The sequence below is a fragment of the Harpegnathos saltator genome, unplaced genomic scaffold, assembly GCF_003227715.2.
Source record: "Harpegnathos saltator strain DR-91 unplaced genomic scaffold, Hsal_v8.6 scaffold539, whole genome shotgun sequence".
Lineage (NCBI taxonomy): Eukaryota > Metazoa > Arthropoda > Insecta > Hymenoptera > Formicidae > Harpegnathos > Harpegnathos saltator.
Window position 1 is genome coordinate 250,140 of NW_020230359.1, and position 13,314 is coordinate 263,453.

Here is a 13,314-nt window from a genome sequence, read left to right on the forward strand (position 1 = left end):
GCAACTCGGGGATTGTTCTTAATTTCTACGGTGTTAAACAGAAATATTGGTGCTTATGGTTTTTCTGCTTGGTCGCGGGCAGTTTTCTTTCTTTCTTTTTTTTTTTTAACACGGGGCGGTTCAGATACGAGTAATTCGATTATCGTCAACCAAAGCGCTCTTTCCCCGCAGAGGATGGAAGAGGAAGGACGGGGCACTGCGAGAGCCAAGATTTGACCGCGGCCGTTCCGTCGTAGCGACTCGAAAGTTTCATTCTGGACACAGGCACATTCACGGAGGCACTGCGATTCCTGGCGTTCCGTGATGCAGACGACAAAGCCTCCTCCTCCTCCTCTTCTCTCCCTCTTTCTCTTCCCTTCCCAGTCCATTCTATTCTACGCTCGAGCCTGAATGACTGTGTCTTAGTCTAAGATTAGCAGACACCTTCTGGAGAGTGGCGATGGCTTCGAGCAGGCCGATCCCTTTGTGGAAGAGGACCTTGTCCTACACGCGAAATGTCCCATCCCGTCGCCAGTGGTGGAAGTTACCCGAACAATTCGGACGATTAACTTCGCGGGCTCGCCGGATATTAATCCCGTTCCGGAAGTAACCCTTGCTGAGCCAGGAAGCAACGCGGTTCTCTCTCTCTCTCTCTCTCTCTCTCTCTCATTCGCCCCGCGTTCGTGCCGCTTCCTGAGTAATCGGCGAAACGACTCCGACGGGGATCGACGATCGCGCGGTGGACTCGCAGAACGCAGTCAAGGCACGTCGTCCGAGAGGACACCCTCCGTTTCGCGCGGATCTTCGGAGGGCCGATATTAGCGCGCGCGGCCGCAACGCTTCGCTACCGGCCCCGCGGAGGACCGGAGAAATCACCCCTCTCCCCGGAATCCCTTCAACTCCCTGTCCTCCGCGTCGCGGCGCGGCGCTATAAATTAGCGCAGCACGTGTACGCACATGCAAGTAACTCATTCATGTGCGAGTCGACTTGGCAGCGGGCCGTCGCATAGCTCGTCGCTTCCTAAATCTATTCCTGACGCTCACAGACAGCAACACGGCGGCGTACGTACGTGGGGGCCTCCTCCTCCGAGGAATAGGACGATGGAGCACTAACGACAACGACGACGACAACGACGACGACGACGACGACGACGGCGACGACGACGACGTTACCGTACACGCGGTCTAGCGCTCCACCGAAATTAACCCGCGAGTGATCTCGTGAGAGAAAGAGAGAGAGAGAGAGAGAGAGGAGGGGAGAGACGTGACGAAAGATTTCATTCGCGGATTCAAAGCCGAGAGAGGATCCCGCTGGCCGCGACGATGCACGACGAGCGGCCGCAACGAGACCGGTTGGGAGTCTGAGAATCGCACGGCCGAAATACTGTGAAAATATTACAAAACGCGAGAGCGCGTACACGAGAGCGAGAGAGTTGGCACGATCAAGGGACCGAGACCGCGCACGCTCTCCGATTTACAGCGAGTGGATGTACCGCGCGCGCCAACGGTATCTGCATATTTACTTACACACAGCCCGGCGAAACGGTGCGCGGCGTGATTTTCCTTTCAAATGATATGCCGATATCGGTTCAACGGTTCAACTGGATCCTTTTCTTCTTTTTTTCTTGCGCGAACGTACGAGCATCGCCGCTCGATCGGCGTGAAAAATGTATAATGCATGTTGCGGAACGCGACGCGACATCCGCGGCGAGGCCGCGCGCCGCGAGATTAATCGAGAGGCATATTACTCGTCATCCGACGCGATCGTACCGTGGGAATAACCGAAAATGCGAGGAGTCTCTCCTCCGGTGCAGTGCGGCGTGAGGAAAGATCAAGAAGCCTCCGATAGGCGCGCGATATAAATAGTTTCATGTTTTATTTAAGTCTTCAATATTCTCGCGGTTTTTCTTCGCGGTTTTTCTTCGAGCTAGTGCGCAGTCATTATACATACATTCGAGAACATTATGTAGACGCGAAGAATGTTTTGTGCAAATGTAGCTGTGTGTCTCTGGGAGTGACTCTCTCGAGCGTTCGCACCGTGAGATATGCGCTCATTGGAGGATTAGCGCGGCCCAGCTTGACGACAGGTTTTTCTTTTTAAAGATGACGAATAAGTCGAGACGGATTCGAATTCGAGCGAGAAAAGCCATCGATGCGTGGTATGAGCGAACGAACGACGCGCGAATTCGCGCGTTCGCAGCAGTTCGATCGGTGTTTACCGCGAAAACATGCGGCGCGATAACGTGAGAATAAATGAGACACAATTATCCGCGCGCTCGTGGATTACGCCGGCGCGGCGGCGACACGCAGACGCTTCGCCGGCGCGGCGGTTGCTCGGGAGACTTTTACTTCGCCGGGAAAAATTCCGTCTGCCGGAGCAACGCTCCCGCGAACACGTCATTTGCACTCTCGCTCGACGTGTGATTTTCTTCTGTAGAAACGACTTCACGGCATCGCGCCTAACGCGACCTTCGAAAACCGCTCCGTGCTCTCCCTTTCCTTCCTGTAAACGGCAAGGAAATTCGCTCGCAAGCCGATCGCTCGGGCGGATCGGTTGCGGTGCGGCGGGGAGCATCGATCGACCGAGGTGTCACCCCGAGGAAACCTGGAGACGCGTCTCGTCTCTCCCTGCCATCTCGAGTGTTCATCTGGACGTGCGTTTCGCCCTTTGTCATTCATACATACCGAGGAACATGAGGAAGTTACCTTCGCGGGCCTACGAACGAGTGTGTGTAAAGTTCGCAACGACCGTTCGTGGCGTATCATATAAATATCACGGCGACAGAGATAGAGAAGATGCGCCTTTTTCACATTTGGCAATAAATCCAAGCGGCAGGCTTGTTTACCAATCGCAAATACGTAGAATACATCCGCCAAGTGAAGCGCACGTTGCTGAAAATATATCGTTTAGCGCGACGCGTTGCGGGGCAGCGCGAACGTGTTGCAGTTAAACTGCAGCAAGGCGTTGTAATGCAAATGACTGTTCTTTTTATGTCTTTTCTTGTCAACGACTCAACATTTTTCTCAGAAAGTCAAGCAATTATTACTACACAGCAGACATATTGACATACATACAAAGCGATATTTACGTTTCCCAGACACATTTTCTGCGCATATTTATCTCTCTCTCTCTCTCTCTCTCTCCCCTCTTCCTCCTCCTCCCCCTCCCTCACACGCTCGACTTGATAGTCGCGAGGTACAGGCGTCATTTGACTTGGAAATATCCTTCTACGAACTATAAATAGTCCGATTTCCATCTCTTATACGCGCCGACATACTTCAAATTCATGGCCCTCGATATTCGCCTGAAATCGCAACGTCGGCGGATCCCGCGCGGATTTCTCGAGAGATCCATGCATCGCGTGCACCGAGGAAGTTAGAACGATAGCGGGCGGAAACGGAGCTACGTGAGATCGACGCGGAGATTGAAGATCGCGCGGGGATCATCCTCGTGCAGGGCTCAGGCTCGTGCGAGCAATCTCGTGCGCGCGCGTCGCCGCGGCGAGGGGATCGACCTCGGCTAATCTCCGTAGGGACAGTGACAAAGGACCGCGACGAGCGCTTTATCCCGCGCGAGATCGCCGCGAAATCGGATCTTCGGCCCGGCCCGGCCCGGCCGAAGAGAGCCTAGTAATCGGATGTTAATCTGAAGCGTGGCCGCCGTTTTTTCGGACCGACGCGGCTTCGAACGACGGGGCCGACCCCGCGCGATAATCCGTTACGTGACGAAATTCGCGCTGCCGGCAGGAGAGCGCGCTTGGGTCCACTTGGTGACGTAAGGACGTTCGAGAGGAGAAAAGTCGGAGCGTCTGATACGAGACGGAATGGATATCTTCTCGCCGTCCTGCGGACGCATCATCGGCTGCGAATCGATTCGCAAAGCGCGCGCCTCGTCTCGTACGATCTCTAATTTCGAGCGACGTCGTTCTCCTCTCTTTTATTATAATCTTACGAGACGCGCTTCCCGCCCTCTCTCTCTCTCTCTCTCTCTCTCGCGAGCGAGCGAGCGACACCTCGGCTTTTCAGCGCGAGCGTTCAAGTAACGCGCGTCCGCTTGGCCGGACGATGATGAAATCCGAGAAGTCAGTCTCCCTCATCTCTCCGGTCCGGCGAAATTGAAAACAGTTCTCGCCACTTGGTCCGCAGCAATTCTACCGGAGCTCTTCGCTCCGCACGTACGTTTCACTGCCAACCGCGATACCGAAATACGCGCGAAAATTCACCGTCGACACGTGCCTCGACTTTCTGCGCGCCGCCCGAACGCAGAGAGACATTTTACTTACAATGTCGGGGTTACGGCGACTCTACGCGCGTACGTATGGTGCATTCGTGTTGCGACGATGAGGACGAATATAATAACACACCGCATGTAAAAGTGACAGACGAACGTAAGGCGTTACATGTAGAAAAGAAGAGGAGGACGGAAACGCGTGCGGTGCGACAGATGCAGAGACGAGATACCACACGAGATCGTTCACAGCCGATCGTGACTTTCCGCATTTGAAGGATCAATTTCTTCTCGTCGAACGTGAAATGAAATGACAGAAGCCGCAGGGGTTTTTCCTGCGCTCTATCCTTGCGTCTCGCATGCCGCCGGTCTCGCGCGCGTTATATTATTAGAAAGCTCTCTTAACTTTCCACTTCGCGAAGCGCGTGCGTTTTTGAAGATTTTATATTATTGTTGGCGATCTGCTGTAAAATGTGCGAGGAACAATATAGCGGCACGGGGAGGGGGGAGGGGGGCATTAACATGCCGCGAAATACCTCGCGCGTAATACATACAGAGGCATTTATCAGTCCACGTTTCACACAACCGACACAACTCTGAAACGTGATGGTACGTTGTTCTATTGTCAAACGAAGTTCCGGTTTCTTTTCCGTCGGGAGCCTATTAATATCTCCGCTTTTACTATCTTGAATAAAAGAAAGATAATATACATATATCGGAGCGCGGTGTTGCATGAGTAGCTCAGTTGGAAGAGCATTCGCCTGGAAAGCGAAAGGTCCCCCCAGGTTCGATTCCCGGCTCAGTCTTAAGTAACTCAGTTTCTCATCTCTTACCAGCTGATGTAGTGAGTATGTGTGAAGATTGCTGAATGTGTGTGTGTGTGTGTGTGTGTGTGTTTGCAGCACGCCTATTAATATCTCGTGCAACGTTATATATATTTTACGTAATTGTGCGCCGCTACGAAAATATGCGATAAAATTCTACATCAATCTCCTCTTTCTGTAACTTTGATCGATCATGTCAGAGTCAGTCGATAACGTGGTTCAGAAAACTTTGGGCAAAAGTTGCGAGTACAGCAGACCGCCATTGTGCTTTGCGCGTGTAAGTTTGGGAAACAATCGTCCTGCATCTGCTAAATTGCCCATCCTCACACTCTGTCAGTGCTCTCTCCCTCAATCGAGCTATATTAAACCTCACGATTATATTACATTGTATTATATTTTAGTCCCCCTCAGCCTCGCGAAAGAGAATGCATATCACGTTCGGTATAAAAATGGATGAATGAAAATGTAAATTTCCCAATATCTTCGAGCGGTGGATGGAAGTTTCAGATAAATGACCTCGTCAAGCTCAGCACGTTTTAATATCGTGCGCACGCGACCGAAAGCGCTCGACTATATTATACACCTTATCAGAATTCGCTTTATCGCCATGGATGAAGCGAGCTCGAGGAATCGAAGCGAACCGCTGTGACGCGTTTTTCCCCCCCGAGTTCTCCCGAGACAAACGCTCGAGCGGACGAGACTGCGGCGAATGGCACACGAGGTGCGATCACCGTTTGTTCGCGTGGCGTATAAATCTTCCCGGATGAGCAATAAAGTTCTCCGTATGCGAGAGCGTTTCGCGAGGAGGCGCTTCCACGCGAAGCGCGAAGGAGAAGCGTTTTTAGAACTCGCGGCGGGAATCGCTCGGCGCGTCGGAAGATAAAGTTTTCGGCGGGCCGTCATTTATCAGAACGCTGCTCGCCTGATGATAGGAAAGCGAACGCCGACGCAAAATAGATCTTTGTAAAATTGGGGGAGGGAAGGGAACACGTGTGTGAAGTTGCACTCTTCGAATTTTGTATTTTTCCGAATTGTGCTGCATCAAGGCGTGACTCAAGAAAATGAAGAAAAACTAAATTTTTGATAGCCTCGCCGCTCTTCGAATTTTGAGTTTTTCTTTATCGTGTCGTAATGTGCTATATGTTTGTGCCGCAAACGCGTGACCGATAATTTCGGTAACATTTGAGGAAAAGAAATGGAAACGAAAATTTGCCAGCTCGCCACTTTTGTCCGAATGAACCCAACGTTTTGTTTGTGAATTTCTACTAATTAGTGCCGTGTTGTGCCATTTGAAGAAACTGGATATCACCTTTCGTTCAGTAGAGAAAAAGAAATGTTAAATGTAAGATACAAATTAATAAATAACTTTTTCTACAATGCATTTATCTGCAAGTCTGCAAGTTGTGTTGAATTGTGCTAATCGAGTACAATAAGAAACCATTTAGAGACGTATCGAAAACTATTCAGATTGTAAAAAAAAATTTGCAAAAATTGGTGGCGCAAGAAAGATCGTTCACATTTTCGAAGTATCGAAAGTTGTGCCGGATTGTGCGGAAAAATTACTTCCTTTGAATTACTTCCTTTGAACTGCGAAAACCAGCCATCTGAGGACATTTTGCAACTAGAAAGAGTTGTTGGGTTTGGCTCTCAGCACTCAACATTCGAGAAGCGCGGGGCTACCAAAAATTTAGTCTTTCTTAATTTTTTCATTTCTTGAGTACGCTTTGAGTTACAGAGTTGCGGATTGCGGCGGCACAATACGGCACAAACGTAGCACAATGCAGCACGATTCGAAAAAATACGAAATTCGGAAAGTTGCGGAGCCAACTTGAAGGACGCGTGAAGGAAACACTCCCCCCGCTTTGTCCGCGCCGAGAGTTCCCCCTTAATTACTCGCTACCCGAAATTATTAAATCGCTGTTACTTTCGCCGTGATCGCAATTGTCTCCGATTGCGCGAATCGCCGAGAGCTACGAGGGGCAGGCACGCAGCAATCGCAAGATCTCACCGAGCAGATAATGCCGTATCCACTTTTTCTTCGGCGGGGGCGGCATCCACTCGCTGCTGCGTCGCGGCGGAGGCGGCGGCGGAGGCGGCGGCGGCGGTGGTTCTTCGTTGTTGACAATGTTGATTATACCGACCACCCGAGTCGGCGTCGGCGTCGACGGTTGCGTTACTTGCGACGACAGGCTATTCGCGTCCGTCAGGTCGCTCACGTTGTTGTTCGCCTCGCCGACCACGCCGACGTCGATACCCGCGCTCAGACTTATGTGCGACTGCGGCGTACCGTCCGGCAGCAGTAGAACACCCATCTTCTCCGAAAATTCCTGGCCGAGTCGGAGTGCGCGAGTACCGAGACTTCCGCTCGGTTTCCTTTCACTGGGGAAAAATCGATCGACCGCGCGCTATATCCACCACGTCTCGTTGCCGCTGTACAACGCGAGCATCGATGCTCTTCTCGCCGTGGCCACCGCCGTGTTGTTATTACCCGTCGTCGCGTTTCCGTCGTCCTCGACGTCGTCCCCGTCGGCGCCCCCGGGTGGCAACTCTCGCGACGACCGACAACACCGACGTCGCCGTCGCGCACGGCTCGCACCGCCGAGCGTGGACGTGGACGAAGGCGCCGCGCGGGGAAGCAGCGGCTACGGGAATGCGAAACGCGCGGCAAAGAGAGAGGAGGTCCGACGGTGTGGTACCGCGACGGAGAAGGGAGTGCACGACCGCGAGGGCCGGCCGCGAGGCCGCCGCCGCGCTAGGAAAAATCCGGACTTGCGAAACGCAGCGTTCGCTGCGGGGTGGCGAGCCCGCTCGGCCGAGGGTTGCGCCGTTGCTCGTCCACCTCATTCCTCGGAGCTGGTCTCCGTAAAGACATCCCTTCGACACTGAGATCCTTCCCCTTCACTGTGATCGTGCCAGCCGCTGTTAACTGTACATCTTATCTGCCACGCCGCGCACGAACTTGCGCGCGCGTCGATGCTCTCCGGCGCTTGACGATTATCCGGATGCTGCAGCGGAACAACGGCTCCGACGACGCACTAGCCCACCGTGCCACTCGCGATTCTACGGTACGCGCGATTGACCATCGAATTGCGAAGGAGCACCATCGCGCGGTGCAGCAGCATCGTCGTCGTAGCTCGCGAGAGCATCGTGACACGCACGACACGTGCGCGTCGGCAGCGGCCGAGCGCGAGCCCGCCGATCGATCGTCAGCTGTTTTCCCCGCGATTTCCCTGCCCGGGCTTTTCTCCGCTTACCGCGGCGGTCCACGAGGCGACCGCGAGGCGGTCGGGTCGATCGATCCTGACGATTGATCGAGCAACGCGCGCGCGCGCGCGCGATGGCGCGGGCCGATTAGGCGGCGACGGTAAGCGTGCTCTGCGTGAGTCGCGGGTGCCGACTGAAGTCTAAACTTAAATGCCGGCCGCCTCCAACCTGAGGATGACGTCCCCGTGCCTCCCGTTGCTCCCTTCTCGCCGGGCAGCAACGGCGGCGGCGGCGGCGGTAGTGGCGACGGCGGCGGCAGCGGCGGCGGCGGCAGTGATCGCCCGTCTCTCCCGCCGCCGTGACATCTCCGTTCTCGCCGAGAACTGCCTCCAGTCATTCTCGGCGTGGTCACTCCGTACTTATCGCGCGAGGAAGGAGGACTTCCTCCCGCGGTGCGGCGCGACACGTTGGCCTCACTCTGCCTCACGCACGTGAAGCCGCGCGCGGCCGATATTCAGTAGCGGATTTACTCCAAGACACCCCGCCCGGTGCCGACCGAAGAGAGACAGAGCTGCTAAAGAACGCTCGGCGCTGAGAGGGCTCGCTCAGAGCTCGCTACTTTCCACAAGCAGGCAAAATGAAGCGATCTTGACGTTAGATCCTGCCGACGATGAACGACCTATTTCTATGTCGGCATGGTCGAAATAATCGATTTCTCGGAAACATCGGCAAAGTGAGGGAAAAAACAAAGATCACTGGTCCGCACTTAGTCTCATTCTACGTCGATCGAGCACGTAAGATGCACAGTCATCAGTTTCTGCAATTCTTCGGGCAAACTACAAACCGGTCGCTCGTGACTGCTTCGGTAGTTCCAGTGTCAACTAATCGAGGTCGTCGCCCCATTGGCGTCGCAACGTGCGACTTTTTCCTTGCACACAATTTCTCAGTTCTCTTTTTTGTTACGTAAAACTTGGAGACTGACTTGGGTCTCCGATACACCTGTCTAAGTTGATACCTAGCAGGGTGAAGTATCGAACCTAACCTATACCTTGTTGTATCTTCCGTAACTTTTGCAGTGCATACGCACACGATGCTCATCACGTCGATATTCGTAGAGAACCAAAGAAAACAGTTTGGATCAATAATAGTATGCGGACTGTACTCACCATCTATTATCAGCATATTCTCCTCGCAGAATAGATCGTCCGAGTCGGGACGTTCCTTTTTGATTTTGACACCTAAGAACACAGAAACAGGACGACGTTCGATCATCCGAATCGATTGACAAGTTTAATCGGTTCCATAGAATTTGAGCAAAATTAATTCTACAAGGCGTGTAAATATTCTATGGAACTTTGCATTTCCTTATGTCATTTGTTTATTCGTTCGCTCGTTTATTTACGACATCACCTCCGATGACGCAAGTATCGACACGCATCACAAACGCATAACACATCCAGCCAGCCAGCCAGCCATTCATCTCATTCACTTGTCCTTTTTGGCGAAAGCGCATCTCACGCGGAGGAGACGGTTGTTGAGAATCCACAGGTCGATAAGATATGAAAAATTGAAAGAAGCGCGTCTCTCCACGTGCTAAAACGGCGCGGGGAGAGGGGGTAAAGATGTCGGGGAGATTCCCCTAGATCAGTTTGGACGGCGTGGCGGCGGCGGTGGCGGCGGCGACGGCGGCAGATGGGAGATGCAGACGAACAGTGGGGGGTTGCAACGAAAGCGAGGTGGTGGGGAGAAAGCCAAACTCGTCGAGCCGACTCTGTCTCGCTCCAACCCGTGCCGTCCGCCATCCCTTCACGCCGCCGAGGAGCCGGCAACGTTGCAGATTGATCAGGAGCCACGCGGCCGATCGCACGTGGTGGGGATTTAGCCGGGGACAAGACGCATGCGCACTTCAACGGTCGACTTGTCCGCGTGCTCGCTGACCGTCACCGACTGCACGCGCGCGTTCGACCCTTTCAAGAGAGAGGGAGAGAGAGAGAGAGAGAGGGGAGAGAGAGGGGGGAGGGGAGAGAGAAAGAGAGCTTGTCTCCGTTGTGTGAAATTTGCACGGAGTCGGGTCTTTCAGATTGACCGGCAGGTAACGTGAAAACCCTTGTCGTCGGCATGTGTCAAAGTTGCCTCTGAAAAGGATCAGTCATCCTGCCATTGAAAAATATACGTACCGACTAATGTCAAACCGCCCACATTCAATTTGTACCGGTTACCTAAGCCCAGCTAACAACCGATTTAGGGAACACAAAAAATGCTATGGTTTTAGCTTCGACCTCAGAATTTGGAACGAACACAGGTTCTACTAAAAGAGGAAGAAGGAGAAGAATCCTGCTGTTTCTTTCTTCTTTCGCAGAAGACGGAAATGGACTTTATCGAAGCTGCGACATGTCGCAATGCTCTCAGTTAGATTAACACCTCCACAGTCCGCCGAACTTTCTCTCAAGCAACCGCGAAGAGCGGTCGCTGCTTTCAACCTCCTCAACATTTCTCGCTGGTCCAGGGTATCAATAAGCGGCTGAAGATATCAGCTCTGGGCTGATGAATTTATAAGTCCTGCGACGATTGTGTGACGCATCCGGCGCTCGGGAGAGAGGCTGAGATAGCCGAGGAATCCGCGAAGGGACTCAATCGCGCGTGTTATTCTTGCTAGGGAAATAAATGGAACGAGCGCGATCGGACGACATCGCGACTCGCATAATTTCCACCTCCACAGAGAGGCGCAGGTCTTCGCGCGCGCGCGCGACGACGACGGCCTAAAATATGGGGGATGACAGTCGCGTTACGACGTCATAAAGTGGGATTGCATCGTTCGGCCGCGTGCACGATAGACGCTCTTAAACGGTCATTTAACACACGTTGCCTCCGCTGTATTCTATATCAGGTATAATCACGCACCGTCGTACCGGCGCGGCGTAGCACGCGCGCACCACACGTTAACAGGCCGGATGCGTGGAGATAGGGAGCGAATTACGACGTTTAAATCATCCGCATTACGATCGAGGTCGTGCGCGCGCGCGCGCGCGAGAACGGCGAACCAGCGAACTCGCCTATCTCGCGAGAGGCGCTACTGACCGACCTATCGCGACAGCGGCGATACGCGAGCGAGCGAAACGTAATTCATAATACGCGATAAAGGAATGCTATCAGAGCCCCCGAGATTCCGTCTCTCTCCGCATGTTGCGGGTCGCTGCGGAATGGAAAAAAGGAGCCGAGGGAGACCTTGATCTTTTCGGCGGTGCGGAAAACGAAGCGCGGTCCAAAACAAGCCGTCGGTGCGCACCCGCACCGTTGTGAGCGAAAGGTCAGAGACACCTCGGCGGCGGCTTGGGTTCGCGCATCGATGCTCGCCGCCGTTGGAACGTTACGTCGCTCTCGCTGCGAGTTTGCACGCAGGCATCGATTGCGCGCGGACGAAAACCGCACTTTTCGCCGGCGCGTTGGCCGAGCGTGCGTAAACACGTCACCCCGCGGACTCGCGAACACCTGTTCGCGTCGACGCGGCGTACCTACGAAGAGACATCGATCCTGACTAGGGCTGTTACTCTTCGGCAGCTCTCGAGTCAACTTCGGAACTTTGAAGTTTCTTTTTTTTTACGCCGAAGCTTCGAAGATATCACTCTTCGAAGCTTCCAAGGATAAGGAGGGGCGGTTGTTTCCGAGCCTGAGGTCTTTGGTTTCTGCATGCATGCACTGCCATGCCGGAGCATCTCAGTTATACATTCTACGTTCCGCAGATAACAAAAGTATCGGCTCGTAGTTCGGTTCCCGTATCATCTTGGAATTCACGAAATTTCGAAGTTCGAAGACTGAGGCTTCGAAGCTTCGAAACTTCGATCGTCGAATATTTTGTACCGAAGCTTCGAATACGAAGACTTCGAAAAAAAAAAATTATATCTCTGATCCTGACCTGAGTGATGCGAGCTTTTTCGCCACCTTCTTCGTACAATGCAGCGCGCCGCGATCGGCGGTCGCCGAGTCGCCCGCGCGTCCGGCGTCGCAACAAGGGAAAAATCCCGCGCGGGACGATAAGCCAGATAAGAGCGGATAAGCGGCGGCAACAAGAGGCAAACACGTGCGACGATCAGCGAATAAACGCACGCACGCTCTCTCTCTCTCTCTCTCTTTCTCTCTCTCTCTCTCTCTCTCTCTCTCTCTCTCTCTCTCTCTCTCTCTCTCTCTCTCTCTCTCTCTCTCTCAGATGATACAAGGCGCTTCCTTCATCGCACCAGTGACCTGCTTACATCATTATCCCGAGAGATCGCATCAGCAACCCCGATTCGCGGATACCTCATTCGCGATCTCGAGTGTCGGCTGAGACAAGCTCGTGAACATTCGTTAAAACATAATAATAACAATGATGCATCTAGCTGCACCGAGAGAGAGGTGTCCATGAGGAGAAACGAGTGGGGGGGAAGAGAGAGAGAGAGAGAGAGAGAGAGCGGTACCGGTCGCGCGCGCGCGAGTAGATGGCGCGCACGTGAATGAAGCGCGAGTGCCGCAGCCGTAGTTTCCAGAGTCAGTGACCGGGTCGCCCTCCCCCCCCCACTCTTCCCTCTCACGACGCACACGGTACCCGGGTTTTACTACACCACCGCCGCCGCCGCCGCAGCAGCAGCAGCAGCAGCAGCAACGACAGCACCACGGTCACCACCGTCGCTCTCTCCCCCTCTCTCTTTTTCCCCCTCTCACTCTCTCTCGCTCTGTCTCCTCTCATCCCCGCTTCGTTTCGCGCCGCTTCACCTTACCCTCCCTTCCTCCATGACGATTCGACCTCGTCGGTCGAGTACCTACGCCACTTCTCCGTCCTTTCTCTCTCTCTCTCTCTCTCTCTCTCTCTCTCCCCCCCCCTCTTTTTCCCCGTCTCTCTCTCTGCCCCTCGACCGCACCGAGTCGCCATGACTTCCGCCACCCTCCAATACCCCTCGCGGCTCCCTCTCCCTCTCCCTCTCTCTCTCTCTCTCTCTCTCTCTCTCTCTCTCTCTCTCTCTCTCTCTCTCTCTCTCTCTCTCTCTCTCTCTCTCTCTCTCTGCCCCTCGACGTGCAAGTGGCTTGAACACGCGCCGTTGATTCCGC

The 13,314-nt window shown here is 53.7% G+C and overlaps 1 protein-coding gene and 1 non-coding gene across 6 annotated transcripts in view; one reads left to right on the top strand and one right to left on the bottom strand.

The window, feature by feature from the left end:
• LOC105183522 (homeobox protein prospero) overlaps positions 1-13,314 on the bottom strand; it is a 28,004-nt gene that overhangs the window by 8,095 nt on the left and 6,595 nt on the right. For 4 of the 5 annotated variants that reach the window (XM_011141737.3, XM_011141736.3, XM_025303250.1 and 1 more), the window contains exon 3: positions 9,402-9,473. In XM_011141737.3, the coding sequence (XP_011140039.2) occupies positions 9,402-9,473 (72 nt within the window). Of the gene's footprint in view, positions 1-7,039; positions 8,485-9,401; positions 9,474-13,314 lie in introns of those variants that run through there. The other variant, XM_019841608.2, reaches the window with a different exon arrangement.
• TRNAS-GGA (transfer RNA serine (anticodon GGA)) lies at positions 4,938-5,013 on the top strand. Its single transcript has one exon. It is a non-coding gene; the product is annotated as a tRNA-Ser (tRNA).